Here is a 26,602-nt window from a genome sequence, read left to right as displayed (position 1 = left end):
AAAGAACTAAGACTCAAATTTCTAAAGTCAGAAATAAAATGGGGAACCACTACTGAGCCTACAAAAATAAAAAGTATTATGTGAGTACTTTGAAGTCGTATGCTGACAATTTGTATAGTCTAGATGAAAGATAGGTTTATAAACAACATTCATCAAGAATACATCACAAAAAAATGGAAAACTCTCTCATGGAATCCTGGAATCCTGTACCTGAGCTACAACTTTAATCCAACTAACGGTTTAATTATGATTCTGTATTCTTCAAGATGAAACATTAAGCTGGACTGTTCCTGACCAGCAAGAAAGAAATTCTGTATCATCAGAATCTTGGTCTTTTCAGGGTATAACAAAATCCTACAGACTGGATGGCTTGTAACAGCAGAATTTTATTTCTCACAGCTGTGAATACTGGAAGTCCAGGATGCACATGCCAGTCGTTCCTGTTTGTGTTCTGCTGAGCGCCTTCTGAAACTTTCTTTGTAACACTGACCCTAATACCTCCTAAAGGACACTCTTCCTAATACCATCATCATCTTAACCATGTTAAGGTTTCAACAGAAGAATTTTAAGGACTGCACAATCAGACCATAACAACTAGCAAACACAAATACTGGTGTAATTTACATAAGGAAAATCTTTAGACAAACTATATTTGTTACAGGAACAAGTAAGAAAAAAGATGTTTTGAGTGGCTCTCTACTTAACACAAACTGCATCACATATGAAAGTTCTGACATTCCTGGCAGAATGTTGAGGAATATGTAAATTCAATAGCATCCTTTTATGTATAAAAGGCTACATATATCAGGCAAGTTTTGATTACTTGGAAGACAATTCGTAACTCAATTCTTCACAGATATTTTCTTTACAGTATTAAAAACAATTCCTCAGTCTCAGACACATTCCACCTTTGATAAATGTTCAGGAACTTCACAGAAAAGAACCATGAACTACATTTGTGCATTTTCATTTCTTATTCTTAGATTTAACTATGTATGTATTCTGGCATCAGATTTGGCTCAAGTTGTAACATTTAGGAAGTAAAATTATGGCAAAGTGAGATGAAACAATATGAAAGTTTATTCTCCTCTCTATTTGTTATATTTATAATTTTGAAACCAGGTCAAAGTGTATTTACTCATTGCTAAAAACTCCTCGGGAAAATAACTATGCTTTACAAACTACCTGATGAATCCTTTCCATTAATGTGGTGTAAGCTTTAACAGTGGTAGTGGTAACTACCTTAGTAGTGGTAGTACCTTAGTAGTGGTAACTAACCACTACCTTATAGTGGTTTCACCTTATTACAGTTGATAACTCTGAAATAAACAGAAGGTCAAATAGAAAGATTATGATCTAAACTCCTACTAAAATACACACAGAAGTTGCTACATAAAATAAAATACACCAATAACAAAGCAAGGAAAAATACACTCAACAACACATTTTATTATATTTCTCAGTGCTGGTTCCCGCTACCCCAGCTAAGGGATACTTTAAGAAAAACTTACTTTATGGAAGTTACTATAAAATTAGTTTTTCATTATACATTGTAATTTAATTGCTCATAAAGTCCAAAATTATGAGTTACAATGCATATGACTTTGACAATAAATCACATATGTTAACATAACCTTTCCTGTGTAAGAAATATCCTACTTATTTCACAATCAGAGCTATCTTATTTGAAAAATTTTCTATAAATATTAAGTAAAAACACTACCAACTTATATGTCAATACTTCAAATATAAAGATAACCAGGTTTCCTAGCCCTGAATTTTTGCAACTACTAACATTACAAATTGAAAAATGTTATTTAAACCGATGTCCTAAAAATGCAATTCGGAAATGCTTTTTTTTTTTTTTTTTTTTTTTTTTATGATGGTGGCAACATAAAATGATGAAAATAATGTGTAAGTTATCAAGCTTAGAATGAAATACATATGGCCACATAAATATGAAAACAGCCCCCTTTCTTGACTTTAAATGTGGACTTCCACCTTCCTTAAATTATATCAAAAATCTTACAGAACATCTAGGTAACTCGAATATACATAAAGATTCTGTTAACATACTAGCTGGAACATGGTTTACCAAAACCTATGATGATAAGGCAATTTATTCAAAACACCTATTAACTACAATAAAATAGTCACAGTGGAAAAGACACTTCTTCTTCGTTTCTTTCTACTGTTTAACAGCAGGTATTACAGTCTTTTCCCCCTAAGTTCCATTATATCCAAACAATAAAATTTCACTTAAATAATTCAGCTAAGTCAGTTTTTAGAGAAATATAATCCTTTTACACAATGAAAATAGATCAGCATGTCTTAACAAAATACATTCATACTAAATGATGTTTTAGTCTTCTTTTAACAGGTGTGATAGCCAAAATCCAAATTGTAGAACAATCCTCAGAAACCATGTTCAATTTAGATCTGTAAGTGAAAAAAAACATGAAATCCACTGAAAACTAATTCTTATAATACAATAAATAGTCTACTGCATAATAAGGACCCTTTATACTATCTGAAATATAAAGCCTTTGAATGAAAAATTTTATATACTAGGTATTTCTCAATTCCTGTCTGTTGCAGTCATTATGAACTCTCTGAGGATGTTATGTTATGCAAATTATTCTCAATGACATTTACAATCTCCTTCTCTATTTTCATGCTGGTGACTTGAGATCTTACATTTTGAGAGTGGGAACACACATGTGGAAGTATAAGCGCCTTAAAAATTAAAAATTAAATTATATTAAAAATTAAATTGTAAGTACCTTAAAAATTAAAAATTAGGAAAGTCGGGTCCTAGGCCAAAATATCGTCTTCATATTCACTTACACTTCTACTTCAGCTCCTACCTAGCCTTTGAACCTAACTCAGCTGTCAAAAAGTTCATATCTGTCCTTAATGCACAATGCAATTGTTACATTAAGTTTTGGCACAGAAAATAATCACCCTACTGTCAGAGGATTAATTTAGTCATAAGAATACTCTGGCTCATGGTCCACAAATAAGGTACATAAAGAAAATTTTAACAATTATGTTCTTCTTCATCCTTTTTTATTTCCTACTTCTAGGTATGTTTTAAAATGTATCCAACTTTTTCAAAATTTTTTTAAACGTTTATTTATTATTGAGAGACAAAGAGAGAGCATGAGCAGGGGAGGAGCAGAGAGACAGGGAGACACAAAATCTGAGGCAGGCGCCAGGCTCTGAGCCATCAGCACAGAGCCCAATGTGGGGCTCGAACCCACGAACTGAGAGATCGGACACATAACCAACTGAGCCACCCAGGTGCCCCTAAAATGTATACAACTTTCATTAAATAGTACCCTATGTTTAAAAATGCATAAATACATGGTAAAAAAAAAAAATCTGGTAAAAAGCTACACTGGAGGTATGTACTCAATTTTCTTCAATTCATGGAAATAATCTAAATGATTTGGAAATATATTAAAAAATACTATGGAGCTGTAGCTGAATAGAAGGACTGGTCTGGTAGATCAAGTATAGAAAAATGTAAATTGTCTAATCTTGGTACTATATGTAAAGGCGTTCGTTTCACTTCGAAAACTTCCAACTTCTCTGAATGTCTGAAAATGCTCTTAATAAAATAAAGGGCTTTGTTGGGGATGAAAAGATCTGGAAATCCCCGATCTAGATCAATGATTACCAACGTGACAGCAGCATCAGCATCATGTGTGGTGCTCAACTTACACTTACCAAAGACTGGCTTTGTATTTTTGAACAACTCTACTAATTGTGCTGCACAGTATTTGACAGGAATAAATGCTCTACACATTTTTAAATTCCAAGTATTAAATCCAAGACTTAACACTAATATTTTTGGATTTGTGGTCTCTGAATTACTTTTTTATTACAGAGGTATTAAAAAAAAAAAGTCTAAGCCTGATAGAAATCTAAGATATATCACCATCCCAATTATTTCATCCACACATGCCAAGAAAATCAGGATGAATTTTATTTACATACAGTAACAGCAAAACAGTGAGACATTCATTATTACTTTTATTGCTCTAACTGCTTTATCACTAAGAGAAATAACCACGTTCCACACAACACTGATACGTGATAAAATTGTAATCCCAATACATTAAGTTGACAACAGACCTCCGGTTTGAAGTATATTGCAATTTGAATGCTTCAGCAAGCTGGTTCAAACAAGAACCAGCTTTTTACATGCTAGTATTTCATCTAGGAGAAGGTACATTCTCAAAACTGCTACATTTCTTAATAGTTACCTCTCATTAAAGCAAGTTATCATCATGAAGTATCTATGTTAGAGGAAATAATATTGCTCTTTTCAGAAAGAAATGCTTCAAAGGCCTGTAAGGTTTCTCAGAGAAAAGAAATGTGTAACTAGATGGTTTCAGAACATTAATGAACTTTCAAATGAAAGGAGTGATCTCAACAAGATACCGAATTTAAGTGTTCAACATTCCCAGATTAAAGGTTTCTTTGTATGTAATTCATAAATAAAAGAAATAATAAACACAAGGTTTTATCCACTACTTACATCATCAATGTCTTCATCGTCATCTCCAATATCATCAAACTGGATTTCATCATCATCTCCAGGACCAAACGTATCTGTTTCATTGATTTTAGCTGAAGACAATAATTAATATACTTATATACATATATTCATGATGTTATTAGATAAACTGTCTATAAAAAGAAACAAGTCTGGGGCACTTGGGTGGCTCAGTTGGTTAAGCCTCTGACTCCTGATAAGAGCTTAGCTCATGATACTGTGGTTGTGAGATGAAGCCCCAGTGGGATTTTCCAACGCCCCCTCTCTCAACACTCCCCCTGCTTACACATAAATACAGGAAAAAAAAAAAAAAAAAAAGAAGCAGCAGCAGCCTGATATAAAATACAAACTATATTAGAAAAAGATTCTTAGAAGTGGTATTTCAATTCAACCAACATTTCATTACACGAAAAATACTGCTAACTTGTGTGGAACAACCCATCGCACAGAGAAAATTCACAATGAAATAAGAAGTTCAATGCTAAGTCATTACAATGAAGGGTGTATGTGTGTACTTTTATTTTGTTCAAAACTGTAGTGTAAATAAAGTAGGCAGGTTCTAATTACACTTAGTAGTTACATATTTCCCAAGTATGCTTCAAGGAGCTTTTCTGTGTTTTATTTTTCAAGGAGTTTGAAACAGGCTAGGAGCCTACTGTCAGCATACATAAAGTTCTCCTAAAAACAGCTAGTCTCTCAACTATTAGACTTACCAAATCTGTCAAAGAGTTAATTAAATCATTTTTATCCCTAAGCAATAAGAATTTAGCACTTTTAAAATGCAAATAATTTCATCAGAAATTTCAGGCTTATGGAAAAATCTTGCATTTTCATAATAAAATTCAATAGAGTAAAACATATAAAAGAAAATAGCTGCCAAGTGAAAACTGAGCTTAGCAAAAAGTTTGTTTTCTCTTTGATATTATGATCGCTTTAAGTTTACTACAAGAATACAATAGGTTTGCCGTTAGAAAGAAATGTCTCGTAAAACACACACAACACTACAGAAGACTATCATGCTAAGAAGAATTGACCATTGTTTTCTATAAAAATCAGTACCAAGATCTTAATTATTTGCCTCACCTAGTTAAAAACTAGCAATTTCTTGAAAATTGCTAAAATCCTCTAACAATGTATTCTTTAAGTTATTATACAACAGGGCTTATAAACTATTACACTTATTAATATTTAGTATAACAAACACAATAAAAACAAATTTCATAACAACTACATACCCAAACAATAAATAAACAAGAGAAAATTCCATCAAACTGTTTCATGTAAATGCCAACAATAATCTCGTAAGACAGCAAAATACAGTAACTTTGACATTACCATGTTCTGGAAGCTCGCCATATGCCTTCAGACTTCTAGCTTCATCTGCATTGTATTTTAAAATTACATCAGCTTTGTTATCCTTAGAAATAAACAAATAACTTTTAACTAATTATACCAAAATTAGTTTTCCCACACTGATTATACCCACAATTAGTTTCAAATTAGCACATTAAGATAAAAAGCTCACTGTTCTTTTAGACTCTGCTTTTCTTCACCTACTCCTTACTTTCTTAAAAAAAATTCTCAGCTTTAAACAGGTAGAAAGAAGTTTACATGCATGACTAAACAATGATTTACAGCCTAATATTCACTTAAGTAAGACAGATAAAAGAAAAAAAAAGTAAAAAAAAAAAAAAAAAAAAGCAAGAGAGAGAGAGAGACAGAGAGGGACAGAAGGTGTAATATGATCCTTTTTAGATCCAACACTGCACTTCAAACCAGAAAGTGGTATAATTATGTAAGAATCAACATACATTTCTTTATTTAGTCATTCTTAGGATACCTTACTTATGAGAATTACTTGTAGAGTTTTAAAAAGATAACTATGACTCCTAAAAATTGACATACCTGAGATAAAGTCCAAAATTCTGTATTTAAAAACCTCTTTGGGAGTTTATAATACAAAATAGTTATTGTATAACTATTGTATCAGGGACATAATTATTATTATTACATTATTAGTGTAATTTTGATATGTTCACACTTCATTATTTTATTTTATTTTTTTAACGTTTATTTATTTTTGAGACAGAGAGAGACAGAGCATGAACGGGGGAGGGTCAGAGAGAGGGAGACACAGAATCTGAAACAGGTTCCAGGCTCTAAGCTGTCAGCACAGAGCCCGACGCGGGGCTGGAACTCACGGACCGCGAGATCATGACCTGAGCCGAAGTTGGCCGCTTAACCGACTGAGCCACCCAGGCGCCCCACACTTCATTATTTTAAAGAATCAATTCATTTAGAGAAAAATAAGAGTTGGAAAGTTTACAATTACCTAAAAGATAGCTGAAGAAAGGCAACTAAAATTATCACAGTGCTGCTGTTGGGAATGCAAACTGGTGCAGCTGCTCTGGAAAACAGTGTGGAGGTTCCTCAAAAAATTAAAAATAGATCTACCCTATGACCCAGCAATAGCACTGCTAGGAACTGACCCAAGGGATACAGGAGTGTTGATGCATAGGGGCACTTGTACCCCAATGTTTACAGCAGCACTTTCGACAATAGCCACATTGTGGAAGGAGCCTAAATGTCCATCAACTGATGAATGGATAAAGAAATTGTGGTTTATATGCACAATGGAATACTACTTGACAATGAGAAAGAATGAAATAATGGCCTTGGGTAGCAACTGGAGAACTTGGGTAGAACTGGAGAGTGTTATGCTAAGTGAAATAAGTCAGTGAAGAAAGACAGATAACCATATGTTTTCACTCTTATGTGGATCCTGAGAAACTTGACAGAAGACCATGGGGGAAGGGAAGGGGGAAAAAAAGGTTAGAGGGGGAGGGAGGCAAACCTTAAGACACTCTTAAAAACTGAGAACAAACTGGGGGTTGATGCGGGGGAAGGGGGGGGAAGGGGGAGGGAGGAGAGGGTGGGTGATGGGTATTGAGGAGGGCACCTGTTGGGACGAGCACTGGGTGTTGTATGGAAACCAACTTGACAATAAATTTCATATTAAAAATTAAAATAAAATATAAAATAAATAAAATAAAATAAAATAAAATGAAATAAAATAAAATAAATAAAATAATAAAATAAAATAAAATAAAATAAAATAAAATAAAATAAAATAAAATAAAATAAAATAATCACAGTGCTGCAACTGCAGTGTGCTATAAACCAACACTTCACAAACAGCAATGTACATACAAAACACACAGGGATTCTGTTAAAATATTAATTCAGAGTCAGCAAATATGAGACTGGTCTATCACTCTGCATTTCTAATACGCTTCCATATGCTGGTGTAATTTCTGGACAGCAAGGGCACAAAATCATTCCCAAAAAGATAAGATTAGAAAAGCTGGTCCTGGCTATTAGTTTACAGTTAGAAAAACAAACCTTTAAGATTCTGGTTTCATTGTCCATAAAAGGAATTTAATACTACTCTCTCTCCATATTTAGGGTTTATATGAAGTTAAAACAAGATAATGAGCATAAAAATGATACATTTGCATAAAGGATCACAAGATTTAATTAGAAAATATATAAAAACAAAAAAAATCAACATATGATCAGATTCAGTCTATAAAAACAGACACAGAAAAATGCATACAGTGTAGTAACTGGATACAAAATCAAAATACAAAACTCAGTGTCTCTCTCTACACACTAGCTATAAACTAGGTGAAAAACTTTCAAACAAAACAATCCCATTTACAATAGCACCAAAAAACAGAATACTTCAGAATAAGTATATTTTTTTAACATTTTACTTTTAAGAAATCTCCACACCCAATATTGGGTATGAATTCACAACCCTGAGATCAAGAGCTGCATGATCCCCCAACTGACCCAGCCAGGCGACTCCTTAAAGGTAAATTTAACCAACACTGCAAGTTAGTTAGTTCAATATATGCAAATCAATCAATATTATATACCATATTAATAAAAGAAAGAATAAGATGATCATTTCAATAGATGAAGAAAAAGTATTTGACAAAGTACAACACCCATTCATGACAAAAATCCTCAACAAACTAAGGGCAGAGGGAACATAACATCATAAAGGACAATACAAAAGACTTATAGCTCATATCACCCTGAATGGAAAAAAACAGACAGCTTTTCCCCTATGGTAAGGAGTAAGACAGGCGTGTTGACTCTCATCACTGTTATTTAAAATGGTACTGGAAGTCCTAGCCTCACCAATTACACAACAAAAAAAAATAAAGACACCCAAATCATTAAAGAACTCAAACTTTCACTATTTACAATGACATGAAACTCTTATGAGAAAACAAAATACTCCATCAAAAACTCTAGACGTGACATACCAATACAGCAAAGTTACAGGATACAAAAATCAATGTACAGAAATCTGTTGCACTGCTATTCGCCAATAATAAAGCAACAGAAAGAGAAATTAAGGAATCAGTCCCATTTATAATAGCACCAAAACTATAACATATCTAGAAATAAATCTGAACAAAGAGGTGAAAGATCTGTACTCTGAAAAATACAACACTGATGAAAGACTTTGAAGAGGACACAAAAAATGGAAAGACATTCCATGCTCATGGATTGGAAGAACAAACATTACAATGTCCACATTACTCAATGCAATCTATACGTTTATTTCAGTCCCTATGAAAATACCACCACCATTTTTCACAGAGCTCAAACAATCCTGAAATTTGTATGGAACTACGAAAAAAGCCAAATAGCCAAAGCAAACTTGAAACCAGAAAAGCAAAGCTAAAACTGGAAGCATCACAATTCTAGACTCTGAATTATATTACAGAAGCTGTAGTGATCAAGACAGTATGGTACTGCACAAAAATACACACACAGATCAATGTAACAGAATAGAAAACAGACAACTGAATCCACAACTGTATAGTCAATTAATCTTCAACAAAGCAGAAAAAAATAGAAAGTTGAACAAATGGGGTTGGGAAAACTGGACAGCTAAATGCATACAAATTAAAATGGACCAGTCTCTTACCCAATGCATACACACAAAAAAATTCAAAATGGATTAAAGACTTAAATGTCAGGTCTGACTTCATAAAAATTCTAACAGCACATGCAGAGTAACCTTTTTCACATTAGCCACAGAAATTTCTTATTAGATGTCTTCTGAGGCAAGGAAACAAAAGGGGAATTCACCAAAATAAAAAGTTTTGTTCTCTTTCCTTTGCTCCTTTTTTCACCCCATTTTTGTTCCAGGGCTACTTCAGCAAACCATCAAAGCATACCTCATTGGAGGTTCAAACACTCCACCACTGCAACCAAGGAGGAGCTCTGCAGAGCAATACCAGTGGGAAGGAGCAGACAAAACAACAGCACAGTGCACAGAGCATAGACCAGAAATACATCCTGAAGTGCCAGATTCTGGACAGTGTAAGACCTGTTTTAATATAGCAGTACTCTTAGGTACAGGAAACATAACAAGCTTTCAAGACATGCAAAACACAGAAACTGAGCCAAAATAACTAGAAGAATTCTTCCCAAAAGGAGGTCAAGAAGAAATCACAGCCAAGGACTTGCTCAAAAGACATAAACAATACATCTGAACAAGATGATGTATCAAGTCATGATACAAATACCTGAGCTTGAGAAAAGCACAGAAGATACCAGAGAAATCCTTGCTGCAGAAATCAAAGACCTAAGAGCTAATCAGCCTGGGGGAAAAACAAAATTATACCTGAGATGCAAAACAGACTGCATAGTCACAATGAGGGTTGAAGAATCAGAAAGAATAGGTAAAATAAAAGATAAAATTATAGAAAATAATGAAGCGGAAAAAATGAGGGAAAGGAAATTAATAGATCCTCAGGGGAGTATTAGAGAACTAAGTGATTATAGGGGCCCCTGGGTGGCTTGGTCAATTAAGCATCCGACTTAGGCTCAGGTCATGATCTCACAGTAAGTTCAAGCCCCACGTCAGACTCTGTGCTGACAGCTCAGAGCCTGGAACCTGCTCCAGATTCTGTGTCTCCCTCTCTCTCTGCCTCTCCCCTGCTCGTATTCTGTCTGTCTCTCTCTCAAAAGTAAATAAACATTGAAGAAAAAATTTAAAAAAAAAAAAGAAGAGAACGAAGTGATTTCATGAAATGATACGGTATCTACATCATAGAGTCCCAGAAAAGAAGAGTATGAAAAAGGGGTCAGAAGGTTTCCTTGAACAAATTACAGCTGAGTACTTCCCTAATCTGGGGATGGAAACCAGCATTCAGTTCCAACAGGCACAGAGAACTCCCTTCAAAATCAACAAAAACATGTCAACACCATGACATATCATAGAGAAACTTGCAAAATACAAGATAAAATGAATTCTGAAAGCAGCCTGGGACAAATAGGTCTTAACCTAGAAGGACAGACATATAAGGTTAGTGGCAGACCTGTCCACAGAAACTTGGCTGGCCAGAAGGAGTAGCAGGAAACACTCAATGTGCCGACAGGAAAACTATGTAGCTGAGAACTCATCATCCAGCCAGGCTATCATTCAGAATAGAGGGAGAGATAAAGGCCTTCCCAGACAAACAAAACTAAACAAGTCTGTGACCACTAAATCAACACTGCAAGAAATATTAAGGAGGACCCTGGGGAAAAAAAAACAACAAAAAAAGAGGAAAACATCATCAGAAGCACCAACTTTACAAGTAACACAATGGCACTAAATTCATATCTTTTAATTACCATGCTGAATGTAAATGGACTAAATGCTGCAACCAAGACACAAGGTATGATAATGGATTAAAAAACAAGATCCACTGATACACTGTCTAGTCAACACTCATTTTTGACGTAAAAACACCTGGAGATTAGAAGTAAAGGAATGGAGAACCATTTCTAATAAACATCAAAAGCAGGCCAGAACAGCCATACTTATACCAGACAAACAAGATTTTAAAACAAAGTCAGAAACAAAAGGTGAAGAAGGGCAGTATATTATAATTAGGGAGTTATTCATCAAGAAGAGTTAACAGTTGTAAACATTTATGCCCCCAACTTGGAAGCACCCAAAAATATAAATCAAATAATCACAAACAAAAAACTCATAATACAGGGGCTCCTGGGTGGCTCAGTCGGTTAAGCGTCCGACTTTAGCTCAGGTCACGATCTCGCGGTCCACGGGTTCGAGCCCCGCGTCGGGCTCTGGGCTGATGGCTCAGAGCCTGGAGCCTGCTTCCGATTCTGTGTCTCCCTCTCTCTCTGCCCCTTCCCCGTTCATGCTGAGTCTCTCTCTGTCTCAAAAATAAATAAACGTTAAAAAAAAAAATTCAAAAAACTCATAATACAATAATAACAGAAGACTTCAACACCACACAACAATGGACGTATCATCTAAGCAGAAAATCAACAAGGAAACAATGGCTTTGAATGACACACTGGACCTAATTTAACAGATATATTCAGAACATTTCATCATAAAACTGCAGAATAAACATTCTTCTCAAGTGCAAATGGAAGATTCTCCAGAAGAGAACACATACTGGGTCAGAAATCAACCCTCAACAGATACAAAAAGACTGCGATCATAGAATGTGTATTTTCAAACCACAATGCTATGAAATGTGAAGTCAATCATAAGAAAAAATTTGGAAAGCCCCCAAATACACAGAGGTTAAAGAATATCCTACTAAAGAATAAACGGTTAAGAAATTAAACAAGGAATAAAAAATGTATGGGAGCCAACGAAAATGCAAACACAACAGTGTAAAGCTTTTGAGATTCATCAAAGGCAGTCCTAGGAGAAATGTATATTGCATTCAGGCCCATCTCAAGAAGCAAGAAAGGTCCCAGGACACCTGGGCTCAGTGAGTTAAGCATCCAACTTCAGTTCAGGTCATGATCTAATGGTTTGTGAGTTCCCATCCCACATCAGGTGATGACATTCTCTCTCTCTCTGCCCCAGCTTACTTGTGCCCTCTCTAAATAAATAAATATACAAATAAATATTTGAAAAGGAAGCAAGAAAGGTCCCAAATACACAATCTAACCTTACACCTAAAGAGCTAAAAAAAGAACAGTAAATAAAGCCTAAAGCTGGCAGAAGAAACGAAATAACAGAGACTGAAGCAGAGGTAAACAATCTAGAAACAAACAAAAACAAAACAGAAGCAGAGATCAATGAAATCAAGAGCTTGTTTTTTGTTAAGAATAAATTGATAAACCCCTAGCCAGACTTCTCAAAGAGAAAGGATCCAATAGATAAAAGCACAAATGAAAGAGGAGAGATCACAACCAACACCACACAAATACAATTATAAGAGAATACTATGAAAAATTATATTGTCCAACAAAATTGCCCAACAATTATCGCGCAACAAACTGGGCACTCTGGAAGAAATGAACAAATTCCTACAAACATATGAACTATCAAAACTGAAACAGGAAGAAATCGAAAATTTGAACAGACCTATAACCAGCATAGTAACTAAATCAGTTATCAAAAATCTCCCAATAAATTAAGAGTCCTGTGTCAAACTGCTTCCCAGGGCAACGCTACAGATATTTAAAGAGGAGTTACTACGTATTCTTCTCAAGCTGTTCCAAAAATAGAAATGGAAATACTACTTCCAAACTCATTCTATAAGGCCAGCATTACCTAGATTCCAAAACCAGACAAAGACCCCACTAAAAAGGAAAAACTACAGGCCAATATCCCTAATGAACATGGATGCAAATACTCAACAAGATACCAGCAAATCAAATCAATAGTATATTTACAAGAATTATTCACCACAATCAAGGGGAATTCATTACTGCACTGCAGGGCTGGTATATTCACAAATCAATCAATATAATACATCACATTAAAAGAAGAAAGGGTAACAATCATATGATCCTCTCAGTAGTTGCAGAAAAAGCATTTCACAAAGTCCAGCATCCTTTCTTGATAAAAAAAAACCAAAGAAAGTTGGGTAGGAGGAACATACCTCAACATTATAAAAGCCATATATGAAAGACCCACAGCAAACTACATACTCAATGGGGAAATACTGGGAGCTTTCCCCCTAAGGTCAGCAAACTGACAAGGATATCCATTCTCTTATTGTTGTCGAAAACAGTACTGAAGTTCTAGCCTCAGCAATTCTATAACAAAAAGAAATAAAAGGCATCAAACTAAGTTAGGAAAATGTCAAACTTTCACTCTTCACAGACGAGATGATACTCTTTGTGGAAAACATGAAAGATTCCACAAAAAAACTGCTAGAACTGATACGTGAATTGAGTAATGTCACGGGATATAAACTCAATGCACAAAAATTGGCTGCATTCTATACATCAATAATGAAGCATCAAAAAAAGAAATCAAGGAATAGATCTCATTTACAATTGCACCTAAAACCATAGCATACCTAGGAATAATCCTAACCATGGCAGTAAAAGATCTGTATGCTGAAAACCATACAAGACACAAGGTTAGAAAACATTCCATGCTCATGGATTGGAAGAACAAATATTGTTAAACTGTCTGTACTACTCAAACAATCTACATATCCAATGCAATCCAGCATTCTTCACACAGCTAGAACAAACAATTCTAAAATGTGTATGAAAGCAGAAAAGACCCTGAATAGCCAACGTAACATTGGAAAATAAAATACCAAAGCTGGAGGTATTATAATTACGGACTTCAAGCTTTATTACAAAGCTGTAATCATCAAGACAGTAGGGTACTGGCAGAAAAACAGACACACAGATCAATGGAACAGAATAGAGAACCCAGAAATGGACCCACAAATATACAGCCAACCAATCATTGACAAAGCAGGAAGTATCCAATGGAAAAAAGACAAATAGTGTTGTGTTTGCTGACTAGTGTTGAGCAAACAGTGTTGAGAAAACTGGACAGCAACATGCACAAGAATGAAATGGACCACTTTCTTACACCATACACAAAAATAAATTCAAAATGGATGAAAGACCCACATGTAAGACAGTAACCATCAAAATCATAGAAAAGAACAAAGCAGCATGTCTTTCACCATGACCGCAGCAACTCCTTACTGGACATGTCCTTAGAAGCAAGGGATATAAAAGCAAAAACGAATTACTGTGACCTCATCAAGATAAAAGCCTTCTGCAAAGCAAACAATCAACAAAACTCTAAAAATTAAAAAACAGTAATACTCAATGACACAGCAACTGCACTACTAGGTATTTATCCAAAGGAAACAAAAATGCCTATTCGAAGAGCAGATGAACTCCAATGTTGATATAGCAGCATTATCAACAACAGCCAATTCATGGAGAGTCAAAATATCCATTAACTGATAAATCAATAAAAAATGGTATATATATATATACAATGGACTATTACTCGGCCTAAAATAAAAATGAAATCTCCCCATTTGCAAAGATGTGGATGCAGCTAGAGAGTATTATTCTAAGGGAAATATGTCAGAAAGACAAATACCATACTATTTCAATACATGTAGAATTTAAGAAAGAAAATGAACGTCTAAAGGGAAACGAGAGAGACAAATGAAGGCACAGACTCTTAACTATAGAAAAACTATCAGTTTTCAACCTGATGGTTATCACAAGCTCAGAGCCTGTAGCCTGCTTCATTCAGGTTCTGCATCTCCCTGTCTCTCTGCCTTTCCCCACTTGTGCTGTGTCTGTCTCTAGAAGAGAAACATTAAAAAAAAATTAAACTTTTGGGGCACCTGGGTGGCTCAGTAGATTGAGCATCTGACTTTGGCTCAGGTCATGGTCTCATGGCTTGTGGGTTCAAGCCCTGTGTCGGGCTTTGTGCTGACAGCTCAGAGCCTGGAGCCTGCTTTGGATTCTGTGTCTCCCTCTTTCTCTGTCCCTCCCCTGCTCGCATACTCTCTCTCTCTCTCAAAAATAAATAAACATTAATAAAAATATTAAACTTTTAGAAGTATTAAATAAAAAAGATTTACAAAAAGAATAAATTTAACCCATATTGTAAATAGCAAACACTGAAAACTGTGAGATATTAATGAAAGACACTGCACACATAAATAAATGGAAAGATATTCCAGGTTCCTGAATTGGAATGTTAATAGTGTTAAACTGTTCATAGTTCAAAAGTAATCTATAGATTTAATGTAATTTCTATCAAAATTCCAATGGTATTTACTTTACAGAGAGAAAAACCCTAAAACAAAACTGCAACAAATACAAATAGCCTCAGCAATCTTCAAAAAGAGCAAAGCTACAGGCATCATACTTCCTGATTTTAACTGCACCAGAAAAATACAGTAATAAAAACAGTATGGTACCAGCATTAAAACAGCATATAGATCAACATAACAGAATGAAGAGCCTAGAAATAAATCTTCATATATCAAGTCAACTACTATTTGAGAAGGGAACCAAGAACACTTAATTTCTCAATTAAGAACAGACTCTTCAATAAATAGCACCAGGAAAATTGGATACTCACATGCAGAAAATAATGAAACTAGAGTCCGTTCTTACAACACTCATAAAAATTAACTCAAAATTGATCAAAGAATAAAAAAAAAACAAGACCTGAAATTATAAAACTAATGAATGAAAACAGGGAAAAGCTCCTTGACATTGGGCTTGGCAATTATTTTTTTAATGACACCAAAAGCACAAGCAACAAAAGTATATTTAAAAAGGGAAAAGACAATAAACGAAATCCATTAGGACTACCTCAAACTGAAAAACTTCTGCACAGCAAAGGAGATATTCAACAGAAATGAAAAGCCAACCTACAGGATGGGAGAAAATATTTGCAAACCAATGATCTGGTAAGAAATTAACATGCAAAATAAACAACTCCGAAGAGAAAAAAGAAACCACACACACACACACACACACACACATCTTATATTAGAATGCAGGCAAAGATTCTTGAATAGACAATTTTTCAAAGATAACCAAGTGGCTAACACTTGGTTATAATAATACCCAAGTGTTATTATAAGCGTTATAATAATAACACTATTATTATTAGCTTCATACTATTGAAAAGGTACTCAATATCTTGAAGATGCAAATCAAAACCACAATGAAATGTCACTTCATACTGGTTAAAACAGCGATTACCAAAAAAACGTAATAAATGGTGACAAAACGCAGAGAAAAGAAAAAACCCTTGTACTGGTGGTGAGAATGTAAATTGGTAAAGCCACTAATGAAAACACTACGGAGGTACTGGAAAGAATTTAAAAACGGAACTTCCATATGATCCAGCAATCACACTTCTATACATATACAACCAAATGAAATGAAAAACAGGATTTCAAAGAGTTATGTGCACCCCATGTATATGATAGCCAAGACACAGAAACAGTATCTATCCATCACCCGATGAATAAAGATGGCACACACACACACACACACACACGCATGCGTGCATGCACACAAACACACAGGAAAATTATTCGGCCACAAGAAAGAAGGAAATCCTTGCCATTTCTAACAACACAGATGAACACTGCAGGCATTACGCTAAGTGAAATAAGCCAGACAGAGAAACAGTGTATGATCTTACTAAATGCGGATTCCAAAAAAAAGCAGAAAGCACAAACAGTAGAGTGATGGTCACCAGGCTGTGGGTCTGGATGAACTCAGAAGATGTTGGTCAAAGGACGCAAAGTCCCATTTACAAAATGAGTAAGTTCTGGTGATCTAATGTTTAGCATGTTGACTAAAGTTAACAACATATTATACATTTAATTGTTTTCAGAGAATACACCTTAAACGTTCTCACCACAAAAAAACTGTGACTATATCACAGAATAGAGGTGTTAACTAATGTTATAGTGGGAATTATTTTGCAATACATAAATGTATCCAGTCATCACACGTATACATGAAACCTACACAATGTTACATATCAATTATATCTCAATAAAGGTGGGAATGAGGCAGGGAGACACAGAAATGAATCTGTTCCTTCATAAAACCAGAGAACACTGGCAAAAACTATCAAAATCCATTTTATCAGAATACACAAATTATCAAATGCTTGCAATAGTCTGAGAGTTTATAGATGGGTAAAGAGTACCAACAAATTTTTTAGTGTTTTACCTTGTTCCATTCCCATCCCTTCCCCCAATTATGTGTAGCCATGAAAACCACCATACTAGCAGCAACTGGAGAGACAGAAAATGTGTTTGGACTGTCTGGTAGTTCCTGGAAATTATGACTTGTAGGGCTTTTCTTTATTTTATATTATCAAGACTTCATTCACTATTATTTTTACCCTGGGGGCTTTTATTAAAAAGTAATCTAGCAATTTTACAACATCATAATGGCTAACTGGTAACAGTCAAGGCAAACAAAACCAAAAGACCAATAACTTTAAAAGGAAAAACTCTGGCAGTAGATAGCTGTAAGACAGTTGAAAAGTCCAACATATTCCTGAGAAACACAACAAGTACATGCTCAGAGCTCCGTGTGTGCGTGTGTGTGCATGTGTGCATCTGTGTCCATACACATTCTCAAGATAAACCTGAGAAAGTCCCAATCACCCAGCTTTGACTGACCCTGAAATTATGGACAAGTATGAAAAAAGACTAAATCAGAGTTGTCAATTGTCTGAATGTTGATTGTAGGCCCCCAAATGTAGAGTCTATATACAAAGCCTGGAAGGCTTATTGGTTTTAATTAAACCTCATTCCAAACATGAACTGTCCACAAAGCTAATCATTTAACATGCACATGTAAGAAAAAAATGCAGACTATACAACATTAGTGCAGAAAAGATATTTAAATGAACAAAAAACAGCAAGAACAAACTCTGGGAAAGGAAATCCGATCTCCTATCTTGCTACACTGTATTTGCAATTTCTAGTTTTGAAAAAAAAAATATTATGAGATCCACATAAAAAACAGTGAACTGTGACCCATAAATAGTCAACACAAACTGTTGAATAAGTCCAGAAGTTGAATTTAACACTTTACCTCAGCTTATAGAAATATGTTTAAAGAAACCATGTCTAAAAATATTAAAGAAATCATGAGAATGTCTCACTAAACAAAAAAGTCAATAGCAATAGGTTATTTTCTTAATGGAAATTCTAGACATGCAAAGTAGAACTGACTTCAATATGCCTCTTTCTACAATGAACAGAATTGTACAAAAGATCAACAAGGAAAACAAAAGACAAATATAATAAAACTAGATCTAAAAGATATATACAAAAACTCTTCACAATGACAGAACGAAATCACTCACAATTTGATTAAAAATATAGCATCGTGAGTTTCAACAGCTAGAAAGCTCAAGGGCTACAGAGTCAGCCTGTGCATAGTCAAAAAGCTGAGATTATAGACAGCAACTATTATGTTCTTTTGTAAGTTCTCATTATCAAATTTATAGCATATACTTATATAAGTTTGCACTGTAACTACTAACTACATTTCCTCCCACAATTAGACTAAGCCTTTTGGAAAGTAAAGGTTTATCAGATGCTTCCCCTATAATAGGGCTCCTCAGACATGGATTTCAAGACCTTTAAATTTAAAAACAAAACAAAACAACAAACAAACAAAACCAAATTGATGATGGGATCCCAACAGAACAGTATTAAATTTTTGTTTTGACAAGAAAAATTTTACCTCTAGTAAAACCCCACCATATGTATACTATCACTCTTATTTCAGAAAAGGTAATTTTAAAAATATACTTAAAAAGGGAAGCTCACAATTTAGCTTCACAAGAAAAACCATACAATCTCTGCATATCTTTTCATTTCACATCAGTATTTCACAGGCTGGTATTTGGAAACCGTAACACATGACATACCTAGCATAATGCCGAGAATATAACTGGCCTTTAAACAAATGAGAACAGAATAATCTTTGGTATTTATCCAAACTTAAAAGAGTATTTATAGCATATTACATTTAAAATAAAAACTATACATAAAGAATATTGAACCAACCAGTCTTCTCATAATATACATGTTTCATTAACATACATGGGAATTATTCTGAATTAGGAAAATACTAATGTCCTGAACACAACTGGCTGGTAATAAATTTTGATGATTCAATGGTGAGCAGGCATAACTGGCTAGAACCAATCAAACATGTCTATATTGTATCTTCTAAACATTTATGACTTATTAAATACAAGGACACAATACAATTTAAGCATATTTGTTACCTGATAGTCTCGAAGACCCACCAATATAATGTCTGAGGTATTTATCCAAACCTATTAAAAGAAAATTTACTGCACACTATATTTAATCAAAAACAAGTAATATAAAGAATGCCAAACAGTTCTTCCCACAAAAAAAATTCACCCAGTTTGGAAAAAAGTTTCTATTAAGAATTAGGGAAAAACAACAACATATACATTCATGATTATTTGTATAAATAAACATACTTATGAAACTAAAGTTATTCTAGTTACATGTAGCTATAGTATACTAGGAAAAAACTACATTAAAGTTGAGTTAGTTTCAAATTTTCAAACTTAGGATGTTAAAATATTAATAATTTTATTTCAAGTAGTCTAGAGTTTAAAGATTTTAAAGGAATAATCATTTGTATCATGAAAATTATGAGTTTTTAATCAGAAACTACTCCAATGGTGTTCAGTTATTCAAAATATAAGAAAATCAGCCATCCACATTAATAGTCCTTCTGTCACCATATATAAATAAATATAGGCTCTACACCCACCATTTATTTGTAAAACAATGTATTAACACAACAAAAAAAACTGTTTTAAATCATAAAATCAGGGATGAAGGATTTTTTAACCAACATGATTAATAAATATGCCTGAATTATATGATGAGGAATTAAACACTATTATTTAACATTGTCCAACTTCAAACTTCCCTCATGTTTTTCCCAAGCTAAAATCTAGTCAAAGGAATATGCACTATACATAATTAGCAGTCTCTTCAGTTTTCTTTAATGTTAAAACAATTATCCAGCTTTTTTCTTTCTTTCCTGGTATAACATATTTTTAAGAGTATAGGCCATTTGTTTTGTACATTGGATCTGATTGTTTTTTCAATAGTACAATCAGAGTATTTCTGGCAGACAATATAGAAGAAACAGGTAACTCTTTGTATATAAAATCTTCTATAAGTTTATCAAGGATATAATTTTACTTAATTACAATGTCATCTAAAAAATTATACTTTGAAATCTTAAGGAACTGACAAAAATAAGTTGCTTGACCCATATGTATCTAAAGTAGAGCCATTTTTTTTAAAAGCAAAGTATTAAAGTGATCCAAATCTCCACACCTACCTTTTTTCTCAGTTTTCCTCTGATATGACATAATCTCTTCACACCATCAAAACACATAGCTTCTAATCGTCCATTTCCCAACATTTTAATTACCTGAGCATACTCTTTGCGGGGGGGTGGGGGGGGTGGGGGGGGAGAGTATTAGGTACTGTTCAATTTTTGTTAAAATGTAACAACTGAAATTAGCACACAAGTGACCATTTTACTGCTAGACTTGGATCAAACTAAATTTTTTTTAAAGGATTAAGCCTTGATCAACAAAAAGTTTAAATATTCTACCATGAAAGAGTTCTTTCAAGGTGATATCCTAACACATCTAACAGACATTAATATATCTGATATATTTTATTCATACTCAAGCAAACTAAAATACACATTTTTCAAACAATTTCTATAGCCTCTTCAGCTATGCTTATCTACTTTACCACCTTATTTTTAGAGTAAGTAAAAGCCTACAGAATAAATTATCTAAAGTCATAAATGCCTTTTCCATGACATGCTGTTTATTATGAACATTTTAATCATCTACCCATTTTGAGTAAATCTTCTCTATCTTCATGACTGGATGTTCTACATTTAGACATCAAACTTGCTCATTCTACAATGAACATCATAATCCTGGCTTATCAGTTTCTCACATTTGGCTCCCCTTTCCTTCAGAAACTTCAGTAGTAAAAAACAGTAGGTTAGTTATTAATAAATTTTTGTTTACTTTTTAATAACTTGATCATCCTGAAGTTCTTATTACAAGGATGATGTTCCAAGAAAAAATGCCAAATGTTTAAAATAGTTACAAAACCAAGTGTCTTTAAGAAGCCATCTTATTCAACTGTCACTAGAAAATACTGGTAAGATAAGAGCACTAGTCAGTATGGAGCAATCTCTCCTAGATTTAAACAACAAAAGTGAAGCAAGAGTGAGAAGGAAAAAAATAATTACTATAAAAATCTTCATACTACTAAAGTCCATACTAAGGAGAACCTGGACTAATTTATAATTATACCAACAAACTGATTACACTAACTGAGGTTATGCAATGAGTCTCCAGTTCCTCAACATGAGAAAAACAAGAAAAAACAGGAAGAAAATGAGAAAATTGGCCCTGAAAACAAACTCCTAATGGAAGTAACAAAGACGAAGGCAAAGTAACTGATTTTGGACAGAAAACAGATTTTATATATACAATAAAAATAGTGACTTTCTAGTAGGTTGCGATAGCATGAATAACTCCACGGTTTTGTTAGAAAGTGCTGGAAATTATTGAAACAATTCAAGAAATGTGAGTATATATTATACAGTAAATCAGAATCATTCAATAGAAGTTTTCCTGTTGATGTGAACATTACAAATCAAATTGAACAGAGTAATTCAAAATTTGAATTTCACTTCATTTAAATATAGCCACATATGGCTAGTGGCTAATATAGTGGACAGCACTAGACAGAATTGGAGAACACTATAATTTTTTTGGTTTTGTTTCTAATGATTATATTTCTTGCTGTACTTTTCATTTTCATGACTTATTTTACTAGTGAAAGTCTGTTTTATAACAGGATAAATGTTAAAGTTAAATTTCTTGTGATAATTCTGTAATTATGACAAAATAATATGTTCTTAGGAGATAAATGCTGATGTATTTAGGGCTGAAGTCTAACTATGGAATTAGATATCTAAAAAAGTTTAAAACTTTATGAAAAATGTAAACACATACAGAAAACATATAAGCAGAGAATATTAAAAACCAGTGAATGTAGGTAAAACTGGATTGAAGTTATACTCCTATCCAATATTTATGAGGGTTTAACTTTTTTTCTTTAAATGGGGGGGGGGGGGGGGGGGGGGAACCATTCCAGAAATATTCTAGCTCATATTTTGTATCTTTTGTATCCTTATTCCGAAAGAGTTCATCAATTATTCAGTTTTATTACACTTTACATAACATGCTAGCATCACTAAAAACAGAGGGCCCAAAAGTCAGGATATATTCCTCAAAAATATCCACGGTCTACTGAATAAAGCATAACATTGCTTACTTCTTACACTAAAGTATGACATTTTTATTAATAATACTCTAGGCTTAGTTTGCTCTAAACCATAAAATTCTCACAGTTATAACATGTTCTTCACAAAACAAAAAAACAAACAAAAAAAACCCTGCATTTACAGAAATGCCAGCAATTAATCCTCTTTGCAGAACTAGATTAGAATTGGTTATTTAATAGACAAATGCGGGAGAGGTGGGGTACAGTACTATAAATGAGGAAAAGCAAAATGCTCAGGATTATGACTAGGATCCTTTTTCAGGTTAGACTGAAATTCACATTTTTAAAAATGTTAATAAGTTAAAAAGTGTTACCTTGTCCATCCTCTTTAAACACCAATTCTCTTTTTTCAGATTCATTCTCATTCTTACCCCTACGCCTGTTTTTACCTCCTTTACCTAATTGATTTAAAAAGTGAATAAAATATTAAGTGTCATAATCTATATAATATTTTATACTATACTATGAAACAAGCTAAAATAAGGCTTATAAACTTCATAAAATCACTTAGAGAAAAAATTTTTAATTTAAACAAATACCACTACAACATTAACAGAATTCCAAGATCTTTAAAAATTTATGTATTTGGTTGCCTAAACAGTTACGCTTTTAATTTCCCAAAGGTTCCTTTTTAGTCATTACCAAATTAACATATAATAAACTGCGACCCTTCTCTGACATTTGTGTATTTTTCTGACATAAGAATACACAGGAAAAAATCTCCCTTCTTAGAGATAACTACTAACATTTTATTGTCTATGCTTTCCAAATAGAAACAGGATCCCATACATTCACTTGCATAACCTATTTTAATCCTAGTCAACAATGGATAACCATGCACTGGGATGAACATTTTAATGATACAGTATAGTTAATTCCTTACTTTAAATACCTCTAATGTTTCACTTTTTAAATTATGTTGAAGATTTTTCTACAATTTCTCCCGATTAATGCATGCATTTTCTTAACCTTCTGATGAGCTACAGTAATTTATACTCCCATAAGCAAAAAAGTATTCATTTGCTTTTGTTAAACAATACAAATGTTAAAAAATACAAAAAAGTATTCATTTGTTTTGTTAAAAATTTAAAACTTCAGTTAACTATATTTTTCAATTTTTGCTTTGACTAAAGTTGAACATATCTGAGTATCGTATTAACTTTCTTTCTTTGAGGCTTTCTATTAAATAGTGAAGGCATTTTTCATAGTATTTTATACCCATTCCAGAACATAAAGCACACGAGCAATCATTTCCAATAGGTAGGAAAAGGGCTGTGTTATTAATTAGGGACCCTTGGGAACAGTGTGAAACAAAAATTCACAATCCAAACAGAACTTTAAAATGTGGTCCTTGACCATTGTGTTACATATTAATCTTGTTCAATGCACCCAACCCTTCCCTAAGAGGGAGTGTCACATTTTTCTGTCTTATGGCAAAAGGTGGATGGGTTTCAACAATTTCTTAATCCATCTGGATTCACTATCTTATGCATTCTTACAACGCATCAAAACTACTTTCCTAGAAAAGCAAAGGTGTTCCACACCTCAAATATTGTTTTATGCAGGTTAGGCCTCCCACTTTGTCAATTCAAAACACACTTATTCTTAAATCTGATAACCTGCGAAAGGTTTGCCTCAGAATAAGGGCAGATAGAAACCTTTACTTCTACTTTGTTACAGGAAACAAAGGCGCAAAACTTTGGTAAATCATGTTAAAATGTCTTCTGGAAAAGAGCGTCAAACCGTGAAGGGTTGAGAAAAAGTAAACCCCTATAGATGAACCCATATAGGCATCACGGTTTCACCTACTGTTTAGAAGAGGTACTATCTTCAAAAATAATGAACTGTCCCCAAAGAAAGTCATGAAGAACATCTGGAGTCACAAAAGCAGGAATCATCCTTTAAAATTAAGACCCTCTCTTGTACAGTCCCGTAAAGAACAAAAAAGTCCAGCTTAGGAAACACTTAACCTCCAAGGAAGTCGCCCCCCCCCCCCCCCAAATCCCTCAGACTCCGCGGTCCCTCTCACGCGAAGCCGTCGGAAAAGCTCACTTTCTCTCGCTGAAGGCCCTACATAAATAGCTTCGGCTACAGCCCGAAGTAACCGAACTGTACTCGCGAAGAGCGTCCCAGCTACCCTGCAGGGCCAGGTCAAGTGGAAAGGAAAAATGGTCACTGGGGCCTGGTGTCAAGTCTAGGCCGAAGACAGGGGTCAGGGAGAACTTTGGTCTGGCTATCCGCGGATTACCTTTATTCTTGGGCATGGTGCCGACTGCCAAGTCTAAGCGGTTCCAACCTCTTCCCGGTGGCGGTGGCGCAACAACTACTCGGACGGCCGTGCGGAATGGCCAGCAGCCTGAAAGTGACTGACAGTTATTTGGACCAACCACCGCAGAGATGCCTCAACAGTGCGGCTGCGCGGTCAGCCAAAGGGGTTAGGGCTGTTGACGTAGTTTTTCCGTGCCTCCGCCAGGCCCACACCTCGCCCCCCACAACTTCGTTTTACTGCGCAGGCGTAGTTTGCTGACTTCTTGGTGAGGAGGACCTTGGGTAGAGTTCAAAACAAGCAGTTTGAATCCTGTAGAGGCGGGGACCGGCAGCTGAAAAGAGGAATCAAGGAGTGAGCACGCCAGACTCTGGGTTTTACCTAAAGATGTTTTAAGCAAGCTCCACTGCTGACTCATCCAGAGTGGGCTGCTTTCTGACTTTGTTATCTCAGGGTTTAACACGTTACTGACACATTAACTCTTACCTAAAATTTAACGGTATTTTCATGCTCATCTATTGTGGAGTACTTAGGAAAGGCAAGACACCCTTTGTGCAGTATTCTTCTTACTACTCTCTCTTTTTAAATTTGAGATATAATTGTACTACAAATTTGTGTAAAGTTAAATTTAATATCGTGTAAATGCTTTGAGATGTTTATATATTGCAATATGATTATCACCACAACATGACCTAACACCTCTGTCACTAAACATAACTGTTACAGGTGGTGATAGCATTTAAGACCTAGACTTTTAGTAATTTCAACTATGTAATACAGTTGAAATAATCACTATCCATGCATTAAAAAACTTTTTCAATATTTGTCTTCCTTGTCTCATTAAAAACCTTATTAGGACAGACACTATGGCTATTTTTCACCTTGACCAACAGCACAATATCTGAGAGGTACTAAATGGTAGATAAAAATAGGAAAGAAGAAAGGGAAAACTTAAACTCAGACCGTGAACCTAACAAATAGAGACTTAACTATATACCTGAAATGCCTATGCATTTATCGTATGATAAATTATCCTATGATATTATCCTATGATAAATTCCACTTGATTGTGGTAATAATCATTTAATATGTTGATACTGTTTTGTTTAGAATATCTTCATCCATATTGATAGCAGATATTACCCTGTAGTTTTCTTTCTACCCTGTCTTTCTTGGTATTGCAATCAAGAAAAAGCTCACTTCATGGAATGGGTAATGTCATATTTCCTCTTCCATTTTTTCAATGACTGGTAGAATTCACCTATCTAGTAAACTTAGATTCACCAATCACCAAGTAGAGCTATCTGATCCTGGTCTTTACTTTTGGGGAAGTTTACTACTGATTCACTTTTACCTTGTGTATCTATTCAGATTTTCTATTTCTTTATGAAACAGTTTTGGTAGTCTATGTTATTCAGAAATTTATTTGATCTAGGTTTTGTAATTTGTGGGTATACAATTGTTCATGTACTCTCGTAATTGTTTTATTTT

General features: G+C 34.2%; 1 protein-coding gene across 18 annotated transcripts in view; it reads right to left on the bottom strand.

The window, feature by feature from the left end:
- Positions 1 to 25,331, bottom strand: part of LOC122212654 (eukaryotic translation initiation factor 1A, X-chromosomal) — a 140,037-nt gene extending 114,706 nt beyond the window's left edge. For 8 of the 18 annotated variants that reach the window (XR_006199242.1, XR_006199241.1, XR_006199239.1 and 5 more), the window contains exons 1-6: positions 25,094 to 25,322; positions 23,160 to 23,243; positions 20,804 to 20,907; positions 19,698 to 19,748; positions 5,900 to 5,981; positions 4,547 to 4,638 (exon numbers count right to left, since the gene is read on the bottom strand). Coding sequence is in view for 7 of the 18 variants with exons in the window: in XM_042926601.1 (XP_042782535.1) it covers positions 2,434 to 2,439; positions 4,547 to 4,638; positions 5,900 to 5,981; positions 19,698 to 19,748; positions 20,804 to 20,907; positions 23,160 to 23,243; positions 25,094 to 25,109 (435 nt within the window). In the remaining 11 variants the exon portion in view is untranslated. Of the gene's footprint in view, positions 1 to 1,429; positions 2,440 to 4,546; positions 4,639 to 5,899; positions 5,982 to 19,697; positions 19,749 to 20,803; positions 20,908 to 23,159; positions 23,244 to 25,093 lie in introns of those variants that run through there. The other 10 variants (XR_006199248.1, XR_006199249.1, XM_042926599.1 and 7 more) reach the window with 8 other exon arrangements.
- Positions 25,332 to 26,602: the final 1,271 nt, after the last annotated feature.

Source organism: Panthera leo, chromosome Y (assembly GCF_018350215.1).
Source record: "Panthera leo isolate Ple1 chromosome Y, P.leo_Ple1_pat1.1, whole genome shotgun sequence".
NCBI lineage: Eukaryota > Metazoa > Chordata > Mammalia > Carnivora > Felidae > Panthera > Panthera leo.
Note: the sequence above shows the minus strand (reverse complement) of the source record. Positions and strands in the feature narration are given on the sequence as shown.